This window comes from Brassica rapa, chromosome A03 (genome assembly GCF_000309985.2).
Source record: "Brassica rapa cultivar Chiifu-401-42 chromosome A03, CAAS_Brap_v3.01, whole genome shotgun sequence".
Lineage (NCBI taxonomy): Eukaryota > Viridiplantae > Streptophyta > Magnoliopsida > Brassicales > Brassicaceae > Brassica > Brassica rapa.
Genome location: NC_024797.2, coordinates 1,207,532 through 1,227,177, shown reverse-complemented (window position 1 = coordinate 1,227,177; position 19,646 = coordinate 1,207,532). Strand labels below are relative to the sequence as shown.

The window sequence follows — 19,646 nt, the reverse complement described above, 5'->3', positions numbered from 1 at the left end:
GTTAAATAAGTTCTGGTGTGTGACTTTTAAAATAAAGTATTTTGATTGCTAACCGACGGTGCGTGTGAAACTCACGGATCGATTTCCGGTCTGGTTCAATTGACTGGACTCCTAAACCGGAAGAGACATTTGAGTCGAGAAAGTGACTGGGCCTTCAAAAGAAAAAGCCCAAAATGAGAATAATGCAGAGGAGTTCGCAATTTGAAAATAAGGCCCAAAAGTGAAAGGTCCAATCCAACCTTGGAGTTAGTTATTACCGTTATAAGTGTAAACAGACGATAGCGACAGCGAAACGAAACCAACTTTCAGCAAGTCCACAGGCCTTCCCCGGAAGAGATTCTACAGAGAAAGAGCTCATAGCAACCCACTCAGCGATTCTCACTTCCCCATTCCCATCTCTCCATCTCACGTCGCACTTTCACTTCACTTCCCCAAAGCTAACACCAAAACCTCCAAGAAGATTGAGTTCGCAGATATCGGATGCGGCTAAGGTGGCCTTCTCATCTCCCTTTACACACTCTTTCCCGATACTCTAATGATCGGTATGGAGCTGAGAGATAAAGTCACTGAATACGTCAAGGAACGGATCTTAGCCCTGAGGGAGAGTATGAGAGCGCCTATGTCGTTAGGACAAACTCAATGAAGTACGTTCCTAACTACTTTGAGAAAGGACAGCTTTCGAAGATGTTTTTCCTCTTTCCCAATCCGCATGTCAAGGAGAAGAATCACAGGGGGAGAGTGATCAGCGTTGATTTGCTTGATGAGTATGCTTACGTTCTTAGAGGTGGTGGGATTGTTTACACGATCACTGATGTTGAGGAGATTGGTGAGTAGATGAAGTCTTGCTTAGAGAAACATCCGATGTTTGAGGCTTTGACACAAGAGGAGCTTGATTTGGATCCTGTTGTTGTTGTTGTTGTAACACATGCTTCTTTCTAACTTCAAATTCTTGGGTTATTATTTACAGAAATTTTGAAATTATTTGTTGTTTATATCAAGACACAAGAGAAGGTGGCGCTATATTAGCATCCTGTTGTAATTCTCAGTTCAAAATAAAGATGCGGAAATATTACAAAAACTCCACATTATAGAACAAAAAAACTCAATAATATCTTATATTTTATTCTGTTAGTTATTCAGTTCAGTTGAATGATTTTGAGTAACAATGAAACACAAAAAAAAAACAGGGAAAAACAGAGGAAGAGAAGACAAATCCTCTGATGCCTTCGGGTTGCTTCCGTGCGATCGACGACACATGTTTTCTTCGCGGCTTGTTTGCTTAACCAAACGTTGGCAATTTGTAATTTTATTGATCAAATTCCGGTTCAACCAAACCTAACATAATTTACTAAAATAATGATAAAATTATACTAATATATTATATGTTTTCCACGATTACATTCTTAAGTTAGCCTTGTACTTTCAGAAACGAATGTGAAATGGTTGGTTGCTTACTCCTCATTAGTTTGCATATTGATTTATATTTTCTCGCTTGTGGTTTGTGTATAAGATATGGTCATGTATCTACTTGCTACTGAGTCAGGGTAGAATGATCAATTTGGTATATCATATGTTATCTCATGGCTCTATGCTGGGGTATCAGAGTTTCAAATCCGTAATTGTTTCAATCTCCATGGCCAACCATAGTCGTTGCTCGCGGATGGATCTAATACATTTTGAAAATGTGCAGTGAATTCATCAAATACAATTTATTCATTTTTATTAATCATTCCGAATATAACATACAGATGTCCTTATACATGATTTATTCTGATGGTAAATTTAGATAAAGATCGGTTGCTTGAATCTCCACGTTGCAACTCTGAAGAGGTGCACCACACAAGCACTTGTTGTGTACATATGCATAAGCATCAAATATCTGAAGGTCCCCTCCCTGGGGTATTCGTCCACAAAGTCGGTTATAACTTACATTGAAAGACTGAAGAGTAAGCTCGGTCCATTGAACCGGGATACTCCCTGTGATCTTATTGTGATTCAAGTCTAAGTTATTAACTGTTGTAGCCACTTTAACCTTGGAAATATCAAACTGGAGCTTGTTTCTTGATAAATCAACGGACCATGACGTCTTTTTGGCTCCAAACATCATCGAAGCATCACCTTCAAGCTTGTTATGGGAGAAATCGATCCGGTGAAAATCGAGGTTTCCTAGTGATTTTGGTATCGAACCGGATAGCTGGTTGTGCGATAGAAAAAGCTCAGGAGGTACCACTCCTTTAAACGCTCCAAATGACTCTGGTATTGAACCTAACAAGAATTTTAAAGTATAAGTTAGATTAATAATGACTAATAGATAAAATATGCGACAATAAACATTTTAAAATTAATCTTAACAATTTTTTTTAATAATATGAGGCCATGCAATATATGTATTGAACCTAACAATTAGTGTACAGTATAGGTTAGATTAATAATGACTAATAGCCAAGATATGAGACGGTACACATTTTTAAATTAATCTTAACAATTTTTTAAAAATTAATATGGGGCCATGCAATCTATGTATAATATCACTTAAAATTTTTAAAGACCAAGGCGAATGTTTTATCTAAGCTCCAAACCGGCCTTGCCAAGATAGACAAAGAGAGTGAGTGATCGATCACCTGTAAGTTTGTTCCTGCTTAGTTCAAGAATCCCGAGTTTAGGTAACAAAGAGAGAGAACCGGGTATGGAACCAGAGAGGTCATTGAAGGAAAGGTTAATGTACTCTAGATCCTTGAGCTGACTCAAAAATTCAGGAACCGGACCGGTCAGGTTGGTCCAGCTGAGCCAGAGAAAACGAAGATACTTGAGCTTGGCGATGGTAGGTTTGATTTCACCGGTGAGGTTAGGGAGTTTGCGGAATATGAGGGTTTGTAGATACGATAAGTCGCCGACTTCAGGAGGGATCTGAGCGGAGACATCGTCGTTTGATATGTCTAGGGAGATGACGCGGTGATCAACAGTTGCGTCGCCGCACTCAACGGAGACCCAGGTGCAGCAGTCGTCTTTGGGGTCCCAGGAAATGATGGTGTAAGGGTTGTTAAGGGACTTCTTGATCTTGAGGAGGGCGTTTTCGTCATCTTTGTGACAGAGATCTTTTGACAAAGAGGCCGTGAGGAGGAGAGCGAACAAGGAAAAGAGCAATGTAGTCGTTATCTTATCCATGGTGTGTTTGCTTTCTAATGAAAACTCTGATGATTTATAGGCTAATTCTATGAATGTGAGCATGGTAGTAGGGTAATGCATGGCGAAGGTGTAATACTTTATTAGTTATTTTGCTGACCATACCACGTGGTAAACAAATTGCCGTGCTGATTTTGAATAATACTCACGTCTAAACTAACAAATAAAGCATTCCTGTTTGTTTGTCTTCCAATTCCCATGAACGCTTACGGCGTCGGTACGGGTGAGAGTGAACTCATGTGGTTTTAGTTGAGAAAGTTGGTGGGCCTGTACTCATGTGGATTTAGTTGAGAAAGTTGGTGGGCCTTCAGAAGTGAAGCCCAAATGAGAGTTATGCATGGGAGTCCGTAAGATTGAATTATACTCTTCCAATTTTGAACTAGTTTACACACCAAATAATTGTTAGAAGAAGTAGAACCAATCGATAACTTTTTTCGATAAAGAACCAATATAAGAACTTATTCCACACCCACCTTTCTCTTCCTTTTGTGATAATATGCATGTTTCTTTCTCAGTGCTGCAAAGTTTTCTGAATGTACATAAAGATCAAAGTCTAACCAAGAATCAGGTTCCCTATTTAATAAAACGAAAAAGAAGGAATCAGCTTCCCTATAAAAGAAGAAGCTGAAAAAAGAGAGAGAAAAAGATTAATCTTTATCGAATTTGCTTTTTCATTTGATTCCTCTTTTTCAAATAAAATTGTTTCTCTTTGTTCCTTATTTACTCCTTCTCTTTGTTGATTTGTTATTCTTTTTTATCAAACCAAATTTTGATTCCGCAACAATCTTGAATTCTTGGTTCCGTTTCTCATAGTACAACCAAACAGAGAGTTTTCTGGCAACTTCTTCAACATCTTTGTTAAGGTGCTACTTCGTATACTAATCTTCTTTACATAACTTTTTTTATATACATACATACATTGTGGATGTAGTTCATAAATCTTTTATATAATTTCTTGTTCTTGAAATACTGCTAGTCAAATAAAACTAGCTCAGTTTCTTGTTCATTCTTATACTATAGATTATATTTTCATTCGTTTTCTTTAATAACTTGTTTTAAAAAAATTAAAAGATTTTTTTAGATTGTTAAACTATGTTTTTGGACTAATTCTTCAATTTACATGATTAAGTATATTCTGTATTTTCCTGCAAACATTTGAATGAGTTCATGGAAACAGAACTAACTGTGCGTCTAGAATCCTATCAGTTTAATTTTTTGAGATTAAAAGAAAATTACTAAATACTACTTACTTAGGGTTTTGAATCAGTTCTGAGAAGATACATTAGTTTCTTAAGATCCACTTGTTTTCCCTAATCATTTTCTGAAACTAAAACACTTTTTTTATGGGAGACAGATAATCATTTGGTTCAAGGTAACCTAAAACCATGGCAAAAGATGGAGCTAAGAGCCAAGAAGATTACAAGCTCAAAGACATGAAACCAGACCTCGGAGAGAAATGGCCACACGGAGGACAACGTGGAGGAAGTGGATGGATAAGCAGCGAGCGAGTAGCAAGCACATACGACCTCGTCGAACAAATGTTTTATCTCTACGTCCGTGTGGTCAAAGCCAAGGACCTTCCTCCAAACCCTGTCACAAGCAACTGCGACCCTTACGTGGAAGTCAAGATAGGAAACTACAAAGGAAAGACTAAGCACTTCGAGAAAAGAACAAACCCTGAGTGGAACCAGGTTTTCGCCTTCTCCAAAGACAAGATCCAGTCCTCTACCGTTGAAGTGTTCGTGCGCGACAAGGAGATGGTTACGAGAGATGATTATATAGGGAAGGTTGTGTTTGATATGCATGAGATACCTACAAGAGTTCCACCTGATAGTCCACTTGCGCCTCAATGGTATAGACTAGAAGCTCGCCGCGGAGAAGCCAAGAAGAGAGGAGAGGTTATGGTGGCGGTTTGGCTTGGGACGCAAGCTGATGAAGCGTTTCCTGATGCTTGGCATTCAGATGCTTCCTCTGTTCAAGGAGAAGGTGTGCAAAGCGTCAGAGCTAAGGTTTATGTATCTCCAAAACTGTGGTATCTCCGGGTTAATGTGATTGAGGCACAAGATGTTGAGCCTAGTGATAGGAGCCAACCGCCTCAAGCTTTTGTTAAGGTTCAAGTTGGGAACCAGATTCTGAAGACAAAGCTATGTCCTAACAAGACAACGAACCCTATGTGGAATGAAGATCTTGTCTTTGTAGCTGCTGAGCCGTTTGAGGAACAGTTCTTCTTGACGGTTGAGAACAAGGTTTCTTCAGCTAAAGATGAAGTCATGGGGAGGCTGATCTCACCGTTGAATGCGTTTGAGAAAAGATTAGATCACAGAGCTGTTCACTCCAAATGGTACAATCTTGAGAAATTTGGGTTTGGTGCGTTGGAAGGAGACAAGAGACACGAGCTCAAATTCTCTAGCCGCATTCACCTGCGAGTTTGTCTTGAAGGAGGGTACCATGTAATGGACGAATCAACACTTTACATCAGTGACGTGAAACCCACGGCAAGGCAACTATGGAAGAAACCTATAGGGATCCTTGAAGTAGGTATCTTGAGTGCTCAAGGGCTTTCGCCAATGAAGACTAAAGACGGTAAAGCGACGACAGATCCTTACTGTGTCGCCAAGTACGGACAAAAGTGGGTTAGGACAAGAACCATCATCGAGAGCTTTAGCCCTAAGTGGAATGAGCAGTACATGTGGGAAGTGTATGATCCTTGTACTGTTATTACACTTGGAGTGTTTGATAACTGTCATCTTGGTGGGAGTGAGAAGTCCAACAATGGAGCTAAAGTTGATGCAAGAATAGGGAAAGTAAGGATCAGATTATCAACCCTAGAGGCAGATAGAATCTACACTCACTCTTACCCTTTACTTGTGCTGCAAACAAAAGGGTTAAAGAAGATGGGAGAGGTACAACTAGCTGTGAGATTCACTTGTCTTTCTTTGGCTCATATGATGTATCTTTATGGCCATCCTCTCCTTCCGAAGATGCATTATCTCCACCCCTTCACTGTGAACCAACTAGACAGTCTTAGATACCAAGCAATGAGCATTGTCGCGGCGCGGTTAGCAAGAGCAGAGCCTCCTCTGAGGAAAGAGATAGTAGAGTACATGCTTGATGTTGATTCACACATGTGGAGCATGAGGAGAAGCAAAGCTAACTTCTTCAGGATAGTCTCTGTGTTCTCAAGCTTGATTGCTATGAGCAAATGGCTTGGAGACGTCTGCTACTGGAAGAACCCTCTGACGACTATACTCTTCCATGTTCTCTTCTTTATACTGATTTGTTATCCAGAGCTGATCCTCCCAACAGCTTTCCTCTACATGTTCTTGATAGGTCTCTGGAGTTTCAGGTTCAGGCCGCGTCACCCTCCTCACATGGACACAAAGATCTCTTGGGCTGAAGCTGCTACAGCAGATGAGCTAGATGAGGAGTTTGATACTTTCCCGACATCAAAGGGGCAAGATGTCGTGAAGATGAGGTATGATAGGTTGAGAAGCGTTGCGGGTAGGATCCAGATGGTTGTTGGAGATATTGCAACGCAAGGGGAGAGGTTTCAAGCGTTGTTGAGTTGGAGAGATCCGCGTGCGACTTGCTTGTTTGTGATTACGTGTCTTGTGGCTGCGATGGTGTTGTATGTGACGCCTTTTAAGATCGTGGCTCTTGCGGCTGGGATGTATTGGATGAGGCATCCTAAGTTTAGGAGTAAGATGCCTTCTGCTCCAAGTAACTTCTTTAGGAAGTTGCCTTCTAAAGCAGATATGATGCTTTAAATAGTGCCAACTTCTGTATGACTCGAGGTCTTCTCTGTTTGGAACTTGTGTTTTTTGTTGTTGTTGTTCTTGTGAGTGTGTCTACTCTATTTATTATTGGGACCTTTATTATTTACTGCTTAGTTTATTACCATGGCATTTTGGATTTCTCGCATTGTATTCAATACTTGTATTCAGACTTTTGCCTCCTTATCAAAAAGATTTGATGTGAAAACTTATTATATTTTTGGTATTATCCTTCAATGTGTTGTTAAGCTTGGTCTAAAACCAAATTTAGTAGGACTTTCACCCCAAATTTATTGGGCCTAAACCCAAAATTAAATAGGCCTACTTATAGCTTGTTGATCAGCACCGTTTTGCTATGAGTTTAGTATAAAACCAAGTCTCTTGTTTCTTTACTTCGAGCGTGAATGCAAAACTTTTTAATAAAAAAAAAAAGAAGCGGTTAGGGACACAACACAACACTACACACCTTTCGTCTCAGTGGCCCACACCAGGACAATGCACGGTGTAAATAGTCCAACAGTTAATTTTGTTTGAAAGTTTATAATATTTGATTGTTGGTGTAAATAGAATCAATCTAGTTTTTGTGGAGTAAAATAAATTCTTGTTTCGTTGTTTCACCATCGTTTAAAGTTTTTTTTAGACAAAAACAGCTGACAGCAAAGACATGAAAAGTAAAGATGAATGAGAAAGAGGCCGTTGAACCCAGAGCAAAACGGTACTGATCCCAAAGTCCCTGATTGTTTCCTACAAGACTCACCATTTGTCACCTTCCTAACTCGCCGATGCTTAATTTTGACCTAACTATTCCTCTTTCTTTCTGTCTCTCTGTCCTCATTCTTGCATGCAATCGCAAAGTTGTTGCCAGACTTCTCCTCTTACCTTTCACTTGTTTTTCATATTTTTATAAAAATAAGTCACTGTCTATGTTCTTGTGTTTGGAATCGAAGATCAAGTCTTGACTTTCACATGCTCAAAGAAGAATTAAAGGTATGAAATACTTTTCTATTATCATCTGCATCATAAAAGCATATTTATATGGACTGATATATTAAGTTTTGTAGAAAATATCATAAAAGAGGTCAAGCTGGCTAACTAATCAACCGATTCTCTTGTTTTTCTCCTCATCAGTGGTATCATCCATCTTGGCGTGGACGGGCTAGCCAGAGAGAACTTAGAGCCTGAAGACGGTGGAAATACTCCGCAACGGCTAGAATACAACGTGCTTCTTGACGGGTCGTCAACAATTGGTTCAACCTATGGATCGTTTGGTGCCTCAGATTATCCGCCTGTGAGTTTTTAATGTATTAGTCAAAAGACTCAAAACTATACAAAGAAATAGAAAATGGAGCAATAGTAACAGCGAGATAAAATAATATGGAAAAAATTGCCTTCATGTTATTGACTAAGACTAATTAAGGGCAATGTATTGAATATGGACCATGACTATAATCTCATAACTTGGAAAATTAAGATATTAATGGAGTACTTAATTAAAATTTTGTATTTTGAAGAAACTGAATCATCAATCAAATGATTAGTCTCCATGACCTAACATTATATGGTTGAATGGCGACTAATGAATGCCGATTATTCAACATGTTGATCGAACAAAAATCAAAGCTTGTGCTACATTGATAAAAACACGAAACTGAATTTTAACCGGAAAAAAAAACACGACACTGAATTGTCAAGTGGAACCGTGAATTCCACATCTCGGCCCCACGCCATGCTTCATAATACTATTACTTTTTGATTATTAACTAGATAATTAGCCTATGATATAACTAGAAATGCATACCGTACCAGTAATGTAATGTAAAGGAAACTTTCGAAAACGAGTGTTTTAGGAGGATGAGATACTCGGGACGGTTACGTCCATGACATCATGGAATGATATGGGCTCCAAGCAATCCATGTTTCCATTTGATGTGATATATGTGTATGCTTTTGGACTATATATGTGAATATACAAATACATACATTCTTAAGTGCTAAAAAAATATATTAAAAATACATACATTCATGGTGGCAGTTGTCACGTCCGTTTTTAGAAGTTTGTATCACTTATCCTATTTCAGTAATCTAACTCCATATTTACAACCTCATTAGGAATTGGACCTTTTTCTTTTTTCTTTTTAAACATTTGGAGATGAAATTTTTTAAGCGTGTAGCTAAACACGAATGAACACATAAAAAATAATAAGATATTATTAAATGAAAGATGACAATTTGTATATCCATGGATGTTATACAGTATTATACTAATTGTCCAGTTGCATGTAGAACATTATATATGTATATGGGCTGTCACTTTTATAGCTTATACAAGCATATCTATAATTTGTTTTCATAAACTTGCATGTTCTAAACTAGTAAACAATTAAGGGAATTAATATTAAATTAAATAAACTTGATCTGCTAAGTAAAGCAACCCGACCAAGTTGATACAAGACAAGTGTTGGTTAGACACCTACCTACATAATGTCGGAATCAAGATGCCAAATACATTTCATTTCTCATAAACACACATAAAGATATATATATAGTTAATAAGTTTGCAAATTAGTTTGAATGTTCTCCTATAGTAATATTCTTCCAAACAAAAATCAACCACTATAATTACGAATATCCTCTCTAACCAATAAAGACCGACGACGGTACGCATATATAATATATATGAGTTGAACACAAACATATAAATATCCATATAGTTGTAGATAGCGTGTTATAACAACCAAATATATATGAATATATGATAGTGTTTAATAAGGAGTAGTTCAATAATCGAAATATGTAATCCTAGTCTGATTAGGACCACAGCCCTCGCCCCTCAGGGACCACTTGAATATCATCTCTATATATATTTGATATATAAAGATTGGTATACGTATATAGTTTCGTGTAAACTTCAGTTTTAAATAAGAAGAAATGGATTAGAGGGTACCTGAAGAACGAAGCCCTCTAGAGCAGAGAGTTTGTTGAGAGCTAAGGACATGTGTGACATAAAATTGGATAGATGAGGAGGAAATTGTGCAGAGGCAGGCGAAAGAGAGTCGGATACAATACTATCGGAAAGCGACTGATTCAATGCCTCAAGACCTTGTGAGAGTGCCTCTTCTGCCTCGTGTGTGGACTGTTGCAGCCCACAAATCCCAACTATTTGTTGCTCTGTCAATTGTTCTATCTGATTCACAATCACCTGCAAGCGTTTTACATTAATTAAACCACACATAAATATAATATATATTTACAAGGTTAGGAGAAAAATATGAGAACGTACGGTCGTAATAGATGATGCACGCATAAAAACGTTGAATGCATTAAATGTTTCGTGTACATGCAAAAGTTACTACCTACACCCAAAATCTCTTATTTGTATTCTGTTTTCACTAAAAAGGACATAAAGATTAAAGCATTGCTTTTTTTTTTGTAATTGTTGGCTCTGTTAAATTTCATGGTGCTTTTTCGTTATATCTCTCTATTATATGGTCCATATATCGAAAAAACAGACAGGCACTTTCTTTTTACATTATGCCAAAACCTAACCTTTTCTAGAAATACTTCGCAATCACACAACTGCACGCATTCTTCTCTTCTTTTTATTTTCTATAAATATTTTTTTTGTAACCCTTACTATTTTTCTTAATATAAGGACATGTATACTGTATAAACATATATGTTGGCTTTAAACATGCAATGTTATATATACCTCGTCCTACAAAATCACTATACTCTTGTGTCTTTTCTGTCTTATCTATTATTACTATAACTTACCGTCTTGAAAACAAAGACCAAAACTTGTAAAAATAAACCGGAGAAAATCAAAAATTTATATTAAGTACTAAATCCTTTCAACATGTCTTTAAAAATAATAAATGTCACTATTTTAGTCATAATAATATATTTCTGCAACAAGTATCCACATTATTTGATTATGTTCAATGACTGAATTCTGGAATGTGGATTAATCTAGTGTATAAGATATGATTTAATATAGCCAGTAAAAATCAAAAATCTAGGATTATCTAATGATCCACATTGATTAGTTTACATCATGACTAATTTAGACACATCCTACTAAACGATAGCTAAATTTATGATTATCTTAAGTTGTGTGGGGGTGTACCACACAAGTAGAAGGAAATAATAAAATGTATAAGAAAACATACTGACATATATAAAATATAATTGATTTTGTGTAAACAAAGACGAGATTTACCTTAATGATCTCAGATGGGCGGAAACCTCCCATCCACAAGAAGCAACGTTCGGCTGGAGTTTTCCAAGCGCCAGAGATAAGGTGGAACACATCGGTCTTAGCGACCATGGCCTTGAGGTTAATCAAATGGTCATAGTGAGCTAAACAATTGTCTACAAACATCCTAAGCTCGTTCTCGGCCAAGTGCTCTTGTGTAGCCATCCTTAGTTCGGTTAACAGCCTCTGCTGCTCCTCTAGCCACCTCGTGTATTCCATATCAAACACCGCTGCTTCTGCTTCACGTTGCACTTACTCAATTATTCTCATTTTCTGTTCACGAAATCTATGGTTTTTAATTCAGTCATATACATGCATGAAACTGTTACGTACCAGAGCTGGTGTTGCCGGGACCAGTGGGTAGTCCGCCTTGCTGTTGATCTCCTCCTATAAGAGACCCTCCGAAAAATACGCCCTAATTAAACATCAGAAATCAAAATAGTAAATTATAGACTCTTGGTGAAATAGATAACTTTAAAGACATGTAAGACTGTTTACTTGGGATCTGGCCCGTTGAATCTCTTGTTCTAGTTGGCTTAGCTTGATCCTACATGACTCAAGTTGCTGAACATAAGCCTGTCATAATTTACCAACATACACAACGTTAGTATATCATTCTTTTATAATAAAGTTTTTTTTTTTGCATAACGTATTCTCATGGAGTGTATATATGCTGACTTTTTTTCGTAATCTGCTTTTCCTTGCTGCTTCTCTGTTCTGTGCTAGTCTTCTCAATGTCTGTTGAAATTTTAAATTAATAAACATGACGAGAAGAAACTATCAAAAACAAAAATGTAAAAAAAATGTTTTGATCTTGTTCATATATGACAACACTCACCTTAGGGTCTGATGATTTTGGTATGTCGTAGTCCGATGAGGCAGGACCCTTGCGGTTCCCTTCTTTCTGCCATAACATTTCAAAATGACTCATTAACTTATAAAATGACTTGAACAAGTCTAAGATTAAATTCCATTTATATATCAACAAGGCAACTATAACTTTATAAAAAAAAAGATAGAGACCTTAATTGATTTAGAAGGCTGAGGAAGTTGAAACTGAGAATGATTGGCCAAGTCCATGGACGGCTCAGAAGATGGTCGAGTTGAACTACTAGGTGCAGCCAATCTTGTATTATCGGTCTTACCAAACACATTATAAACAAAATAATCAAAATCAGTACTCATTAGAAAAATGAGAAACGTATAATAATTGGTCTGACTTGATATTATAGGATATAGCTAGTAGTTGCGCTGACATTATATTAAAGTAGAAACAAAAACCAACTAAAATTGGCATATACAGAAATATATAGTAATATTTATTACATTGGGTGTTGAAGAAGGAGGTGGCTCTATGTGCATAGGTTGAGATGGAAAGATGTTGAGCGTTGATGTTGGAGGTCTCATCGCCAAATTCTCTGCCATAAGATGCATAGATAAGTCATGTGATGTATGTGAAATGGTCATGTTACGTATATAAATATGTGAATGGACTAGTTCTAATAAGAGTGAAATGGAGAGAGAGAAAGGGTTTAAAGAAGAGTCTGAAGTATATAGAGATATGGTCCGAAAAGAGAGGATTTGGTCAAAGCTGAAAGTAGAGTACTGATGGCAGAAGAAAGATTGAAATCTGTTTGAGATGTTTTTGCTGTGACTCTCTCTCTCTCTCTCAACAAGGGAATCTTCCTAATCTGCTAAAACAAAAACCAAACCCCTATTCCCAAAAAGGAAATGGGAGAGAGAGAGAGAAATAGCATACGGTTCGTGTGATGATGAGGTAAAGGAGCAGTTGATGGAGGATCATGATGTCCTTGTCCATCAAGATAGAGGAAGAGTGATGGGTCTATCTCTCCAAGATCATATCCATCTTTGTTCCTGAACATATTCACACACACACAAAGCAAAGCTCTTAATTAACTTGGGATCATCAATTCAAAAGGTTTATGACTTTAGGTCTAAAAGACACTTAAATTACATGAAGTTTCCATTGGAAGACGTGGCCGAGGCTGATGATAACTGTTGGTGATGATTCTGGTGATGACCTTGCATTTGATGATGGTGGTGGTTGAAGTCTGTGGATGCTGTTTGAACGAGTGTGATAGTAACAGCAGAAAGATGATGATAGATCTCTTATGTTGGTCTTCACCTGAGGCAGCAAGCTTATGATGACGGTGGCTTCGATCACTAGGTGATATGTTCTTATAGCTGTTCTTCTATATAACTATTATTTTTCTTTCTCTATATTCTTGAAAAGAGATAGAGATTATGTAACGGAGCATTTAAAGCTACTTTTGGTATTTTCAGAAAGAGAGAGAGAGAGGAGGTCGGCTATATTGAAGTGGAGAGGGTTCAAACTTGAGGATATTGGAGAAAATGGAGTTTGTAGAGAAGAAGGCAAAATGATATTTATTTTCTTATTATTATAGTTTGTAAAGTTTCGTCTTCCTTAAAATATTAGAAGACGACTTTGTTTTTTTCCTGTGTAAACCCAAGAAAAATATTCTGATAAAGCGGTCAAGAACATGTCTTTTTCCATCTCTTTCTCCCTCTAGAAAAATTGCTGCTAACAAACTTGTATAAATAGTTTTTGTTTGATTTCTAAATTATTATTTTATTCTCATATTGTTCAACTATATTCTTCAGATATTAGATCTGTATTTCTTTCAAGAATACTTAAAATAGTTTTCAATTCCATCATATATCATATTATTTGAAAAATAATACAACTAATAATTAATGATCAGTTAACGGGTTTGGAATTGATAAACCACTGAAATCTGAAAACTGATTAAATTCTTTTTTGTTTGATATTATACACCAACTGTTCCATTGAAGTTTGTTTGATGGATATATATGGTCTAAGTTTGGTTTTACTATAAAATTACTGGTTTGATAAAGAGATCTAACCAACCAAAGAACAATGTTTTAAAAGTGAATCCTTTTCGATCATTAGATATATAAATGTTTATATAATTTTTTTAAATAATATTTCATGATGCATAAAACATAATGTTTATAAACATTAAACTTTTTTTTTTTGGAACACTATAAACATTAAACTTAAAAAAAATAAAAAATGAGTGGATCAGTAAACCAACAAATCCGTTAAAATCCACAAATAAATTAAATCAGCCACGAACCGGAGTAAATTGGTGCGGTTAGCTCGCAAACCGGATTCAGTATATTCGATGACATCACCTTCTCTCGTCGACGATGTTCGAAATCTTCCCCATCGACATGACATCACCTTCTCTCGTCTAGTCGGAAATGCAGAATCTCAATTACGAGCACACGGAATGTTAGTATGTTTCGCGTGTTCTACGTCTGAATTCGAATCTGTTTTCAAGATTGTAGTCTTAATTTGAATTCAATTTTGTTTTTTTTTGTTTGGATTCGAAGAATGGTTTGGTGGATTGGAGGAAGAAGGTGGCATCGATTCTCATCTTTGCTTAAAGACATTGAAGGTAACTTTTGTCTGAAAATTGAATTTTCTGTCTTTTTTTTTGGTCAAAGAATTTTCTGTCTTAAACTTAAAGTGTTAGTCTTTGTTTTTGAAAAGGCCAAAGATTTATGATTTGCATCTTTGTGAAAACCTGCGTGGAGTTTTGGCTGTATCTGATGCTGATTAGTGATTTAGCAAGCATACTAGTCGTTTTCTCATCCAAATGACCTTCTTTTACTTCCAGTGATTAGTTACTTGGAGACCAAAAAGATCTGAGATTTCTTGGGATGTCAGTGTTGAAGCACCTGTGGTAGAAGAAATAACTGCTTCAGCTTTGCTAGAATCAGGCCAGGAGAATCAGACACAGTTGAGAGATTTCACAACTCTAGTCTTAGGGAGTGGAGAAGAGAGGAAACAGAATATAGGAACAAGATCCTTGATGATTTGTATGGGGTACTTACTCTTATCCCTGACTATTTAATGCTCAGAGTAATCCTGGGGATGCTTGTTGACCGCGTTTAAACATGTGTTGTGGTTTCTCTTGTGTCAGGTTAAGGCATTTTTGAACCAGCGTTTGATAGAACTGAGACACGAAGATACTCTGTCCTTGCAACGCCATGTGCAACCAGTTTCCCCTTAGTTCTTCAGCAGTATTCTCCTGAATCATCGAGCCAGTGGTGGTTGATATCTACATGGCCATCTCATTGCTAACAAACAGGATATCTCGGGATCTGAATTCTCAACTCCAAAAGGTATTTCAAGTTAAATCATCTCTGGCATTGTATCGCAGTCTGTTCCATATAGATAGGCTTGTTTCGGAACTGGAGGAGAAGAAGCACCGTTGAAGCGAAGTTAAGAGAGAGCGTGAAAGATCAGATCAATTCACTCTCTTCAATATGGCCAAAACCGGTAAGCTCATGTTAGTCTATCAGATAACTCTTTTTTTTCTTTGATTTACTGAGAAACAAAGACTAGTTTTTAATCATCATCACTTATGCTAAGATCTATTCTTTTTGACAGTACAGAAAATGTGTATGCAAAGGAAAATGGTCAGTTGGAGAGGTGGGTGAGGGTAGGCGAGGAGGGGAAACGTGTGCGTGTTGAGTAGAAAGATTTACTAAAAGGGTCCACCTCTGTCTTGTCTGCTACACTGCTTGCTGCTTCCTTGTTCTGTTTCTGTATCAATCCAGTGAGTGCTTCCACTATTTCTGAAACCTCTGGTCTAAACTCCTCTGCCTGCTTGTTGGAAGAATGATTTAGCTATTGTATTTGCAAGTGATGAATCTACTGACAGTTACCTGAGTGCATAGAGAGATAATGAATGCGTAGTGTGAGGCGACTCTTAAGGAGAATGTGCCGGCTATGCCTTGATCAATCATCTGTTCTATGCTTCGCTTGTCATGAAGTCTGGTTGATGCCCATTTCACCAGTAGCTGTTCTCCTTGGGGGCGTGAGCTGTAAATATTTTTCTTTAGCTTGTCTATTGCATCCGGAAAGTATGTGAAAGGCTTGTGTGTACCTGTCAAATGCTTTCCTTCCTGTTAACAGCTCCAAGAGTAGCACACCCAGTGCATAAGTGTCGCTCTTTGTGCCACTGCTTCCTGGTTGTCCATGTTCCGGTGCTATGTAGCCAGTGTTTTGAATCGCTATCTCTGAAGCCTGCTTCAGATCTCAACTCATTAGTTACCAGTCGAAGAACAAAGCGAGATAGAATGTAACGTTCTTCACTTACCCGAAGCTTGACACTGTTGCTTGTGAGTGGCCTTAAACTAGCAAGCCCACAGTCAGCAATCCTAGGCGTGAGTTCTTCGTCTAGTAAGATGTTTGTTGCTTTCAGGTCGCTATGGGCAATAGGAGGGCTAAACGAGGAGTGCAAATAGCTGAACATTTTGATTCACCAGATAGTGAGTGATGTGCCAAAATAAATCTGCGAGGATTGGGAATAAGCTATTATTTATGTTTGAGAAGATAAGATTACTTACTCCAGAGCTCGGGCAACTCCGATAGCAATGTGGAGACGGAAGCCCCAAGAAAGTGGCTTGTATACATCATCATGCATAGCATTGTACAGCGACAAATTCCCGGCATACTCATACACAAGAAGATGCTTCCCATTATCAATGCAGAAACCGAGAAGTGTCACAATGTTTGGGTGTCTTAGTTTGGAGGCTGTTTGGAGAAGTTCAGTAAATTTTTCCTCTTCATGTAAAGACAGCGAAGACATTGGGATGTTTCTCACAGCGGCCAACTGTTTTAAAGAAAAGCACCAGTGAGTGACATTGGAAGTTTCCCATTTTTGAAGAGAGAGAGAAGAGAAGTTATACTTCACCATCAGGCAATTTTGCTCTGTAAACAGAACCAAGGGGACCCTCTTCGAGTAGGTTTTCATCACTGAAACTGTTAGTTGCCAATTCAAGCTCTGCAGCTGAGAAAAGCTTTCCATATGCTGGGTATTGGCATGTAGCAGAGAAGCTGTTTCGTCTTGCTGTTTTATCGGTTCTGACAGGTGGAGGAGGTATATGTCTCAGCTGAGGAACTGGCGGTGCAATAGAAAATTCTGTTAAATCTGAAGTTAAAAAAATCAGTCCTGAGGAATCAGAATGGCTATGGTGATAACTGATAATGAGGGGAGAGAAAGGTATAGATCACCTCGGTTTGTACTGACTGGAAGAGAGTATGTTGTGCTATTGCTGCTTCTTTGACTAGCAGCAAGGTTCGGTGAACGTCGATGATGACTCATTCGAACTGCAAAAACTGCAAAGAAAGTTCCAAGCAAAGCCAATCCGCCAACCAGCAAAACAATACTCACTGCTCCTAAGCCCTTCTTCTTCTTTCTGACCTTCTGAGGTCTGGGAAAGTCCATGATGGCACTTGACTGAGTAGTTGGATAGCCACGGGCATTCTGAATCATCGGTATGACGTCCAGAGGGAACTTCCACGGTTTATAGTTGGCCTCTACATGAAACTTGTTTCCCCAAATCCTGCTCAGCAAAAAACCATTGATTATCCAGAGTCTTAGGTGTCTCGAGCCAATTTTTTGAGAAGAGGGGAGAGTAGTAACTCACCACAGATGAGGAATGGACTGAAAACTACTAGGGAAAATACCACTGAACTGGTTATCTTCTATATTCCTGAAGACAATAACGAAGGGTTTTGAGCTCATCAAAATAAAGGATGCTCAATGAAATGCAAAATCAAAGCAGAAAGAGAGTTAACTACAGGTCAGTTAAAGGTAGATCCGCGAGGTAGATGATTGATCCTGTAAACCTGTTGTGCTGGAGGTACCTGTAGTTTTGTTATTAGGTTACACCTACGTGCACAGAGTTGGTTTCAGATAAAGATCGTAGATAACTTACAGTGAGTTCAGATTCATTAGAGTTCCAAAAGAGCTCGGTAGATCTCCCGTCAAGTTGTTGAATGAGAGATCCCTGGCAAAGTCAAGATAATTTGAAGAATGAATGGAGCATCTTGCATCTACATATCACGATGAAAGGCTAACTGAAGGCTCACATTTCTTTGATCTGTAACCCGGAAAACACATTTGCTAGAGGTCCAGATAATGAATTATGGCTCAGGTTCCTAGAAGACAGATCAAGTCATTACTTCACAGATCAGCAAAAAGGGATGCAATGTACCATTTGGAATAAGACACTTACAGGGAGAGAAGAGATGTCATGAGAGGTAAAGAGAAGAGGAGACTCTGAGTCAGATTGTTGTAAGCCATGTTTCTGTAATCAAACAAACAAAGGAGAAAATCTCCTGAACTGCACTCTGCTGGTGTAAGCTTTAAAAGATGAATGAACAAAGCTTACAAGTGGGTAGCGTTTGGAGGCAAGCCAAATGGAATGTCACCTTGGAGGTTATTGAAGCTAACATCCCTATCACACAAAGAAAAGTGATTCAGTCTCATGATGGAGTTAGCATGAAGAAGAGGAAACTTTGCTTTACATATTCTTTAAACTGTGGAGACGGTGAAGGTTGTTTCCAAGACTTCCCAAAAGACTTAGCCCTCGTAGCTGCCTGCGAGATCATACGAATCAGATTGTTTTTGTTCGAAACTATGATAATACTGTGGGGGAGAGAAATTACAGAGCTACTATAGACGATCCAGAACAGTAAACTCCAATCCAGAGTTCTCCGCATGGATCTCCACCTCCCTCGAATCTCCATCCTCTCAGCTGCTGTGGATTGTTTAAAGACTTGTGGAGATCTTCAAGAGCCGAAACTAACGAAGAAACAAGTAATGTCAAAGGATCTAAGCAACGCGATTTAAACCCCAAGAATCAGGTGAGAATCTGGATAATTACCTTCGAGTGGATTAGTATAGGTCTCAGCTAGCGTAAACAGCATCACCGTGAAGATAACTGCAGCGAGGTATCGCGATTGCTGTTTGGTTGTCATCTCTAGGAAGGTAAGAGACGATAGAGAGAGTGTATGAGTAGGGATGCTGCAGAGCACTGATAGTGTTTTCTGATTTTCTCGCAGTTTCTCTCGCTTTCCGGGAAAGTTTCGGAGGAGAGAAAGATCAAAACAGAGCGGAAGCGTAAACGCGCGAAGATTCCACGTCAGCAAAAGCGGTTATGGACGTTGGAGTCAACAAGTCAACTAGTCATACCGTATACGGGCCTCGCTATGCCACGTGGTGGCCGTATTTTTCAGCTAATGTGAGATAATTTTCATAAGCGATCCTGTAGTTAAATTTTTTTACTAAAGAATGTAATTTATTCCAACAAAAACAATATAACTATGCCACGTGGTGGCCGTATTTTTCAGCTAATGCGAGATAAGCGATCCTTTAGTTAACTTTTTTTAACTAAAGAATGTAATATATCTACTAATAATAGCAATCCCAATTAATTCCAAAGGTTGTGAATACCATTTATGTTGAAAGGTTGTGTTTTTTCAACAATTAAAAATTGTGTCTTTTTATTTAAAAGTAACTATTTATATTGAAAAAATGTGATCATTTATATTGAAAAGTTGTGACTCTTCA

At 37.9% G+C, this 19,646-nt stretch overlaps 4 protein-coding genes, 1 long non-coding RNA gene and 1 pseudogene across 8 annotated transcripts; 3 read left to right on the top strand and 3 right to left on the bottom strand.

The window, feature by feature from the left end:
• Positions 1 to 182: 182 nt before the first annotated feature.
• LOC103856838 lies at positions 183 to 1,468 on the top strand (annotated as a pseudogene).
• Positions 1,469 to 1,694: 226 nt separating this feature from the next.
• LOC103855710 (polygalacturonase inhibitor 2) lies at positions 1,695 to 3,496 on the bottom strand. Its single transcript, XM_009132725.3, has 2 exons — positions 2,622 to 3,496; positions 1,695 to 2,265 (listed from the first exon to the last, which is right to left on the bottom strand). Exons 1-2 carry the CDS (start codon positions 3,244 to 3,246, stop codon positions 1,766 to 1,768), a joined length of 1,125 nt encoding a protein of 374 aa, XP_009130973.2. The 5' UTR covers positions 3,247 to 3,496; the 3' UTR covers positions 1,695 to 1,765.
• Positions 3,497 to 3,820: 324 nt separating this feature from the next.
• LOC103855705 (FT-interacting protein 1) lies at positions 3,821 to 7,173 on the top strand. The gene is made up of 2 exons (XM_009132720.3): positions 3,821 to 4,046; positions 4,538 to 7,173. The coding sequence occupies exon 2, from the start codon at positions 4,569 to 4,571 to the stop codon at positions 6,948 to 6,950; it is 2,382 nt and encodes a 793-aa protein (XP_009130968.1). The 5' UTR covers positions 3,821 to 4,046; positions 4,538 to 4,568; the 3' UTR covers positions 6,951 to 7,173.
• A 343-nt stretch (positions 7,174 to 7,516) lies between these two features.
• On the bottom strand, positions 7,517 to 13,304 carry LOC103855703 (transcription factor TGA10). 3 transcript variants are annotated; one of them, XM_009132717.2, is made up of 11 exons: positions 13,187 to 13,304; positions 12,971 to 13,086; positions 12,538 to 12,629; positions 12,235 to 12,351; positions 12,050 to 12,115; positions 11,890 to 11,949; positions 11,710 to 11,787; positions 11,545 to 11,626; positions 11,176 to 11,450; positions 9,901 to 10,155; positions 7,517 to 8,242 (listed from the first exon to the last, which is right to left on the bottom strand). In XM_009132717.2, the coding sequence occupies exons 1-11, from the start codon at positions 13,258 to 13,260 to the stop codon at positions 8,090 to 8,092; spliced, it is 1,368 nt and encodes a 455-aa protein (XP_009130965.2). In that variant the 5' UTR covers positions 13,261 to 13,304; the 3' UTR covers positions 7,517 to 8,089. The 3 variants fall into 3 exon arrangements, with proteins under 3 accessions (XP_009130965.2, XP_009130967.2, XP_033144620.1); XM_009132719.2 differs by having other exon boundaries at positions 11,176 to 11,447; XM_033288729.1 differs by having other exon boundaries at positions 11,722 to 11,787.
• On the top strand, positions 13,297 to 15,916 carry LOC117132988. 2 transcript variants are annotated; one of them, XR_004456786.1, is made up of 6 exons: positions 13,297 to 13,399; positions 13,516 to 14,509; positions 14,611 to 14,675; positions 14,898 to 15,106; positions 15,204 to 15,562; positions 15,674 to 15,916. It is a non-coding gene; the product is annotated as an uncharacterized LOC117132988 (long non-coding RNA). The 2 variants fall into 2 exon arrangements; XR_004456787.1 differs by lacking the exon at positions 13,297 to 13,399 and having other exon boundaries at positions 14,433 to 14,513.
• Positions 15,574 to 19,171, bottom strand: LOC103855699 (protein STRUBBELIG-RECEPTOR FAMILY 2). Its single transcript, XM_033288728.1, has 16 exons — positions 18,961 to 19,171; positions 18,743 to 18,878; positions 18,602 to 18,673; positions 18,466 to 18,531; positions 18,310 to 18,381; positions 18,164 to 18,232; positions 18,010 to 18,081; positions 17,873 to 17,938; positions 17,719 to 17,784; positions 17,303 to 17,634; positions 16,978 to 17,219; positions 16,636 to 16,901; positions 16,386 to 16,533; positions 16,173 to 16,312; positions 15,952 to 16,108; positions 15,574 to 15,889 (listed from the first exon to the last, which is right to left on the bottom strand). The coding sequence occupies exons 1-16, from the start codon at positions 19,052 to 19,054 to the stop codon at positions 15,704 to 15,706; spliced, it is 2,184 nt and encodes a 727-aa protein (XP_033144619.1). The 5' UTR covers positions 19,055 to 19,171; the 3' UTR covers positions 15,574 to 15,703.
• Positions 19,172 to 19,646: the final 475 nt, after the last annotated feature.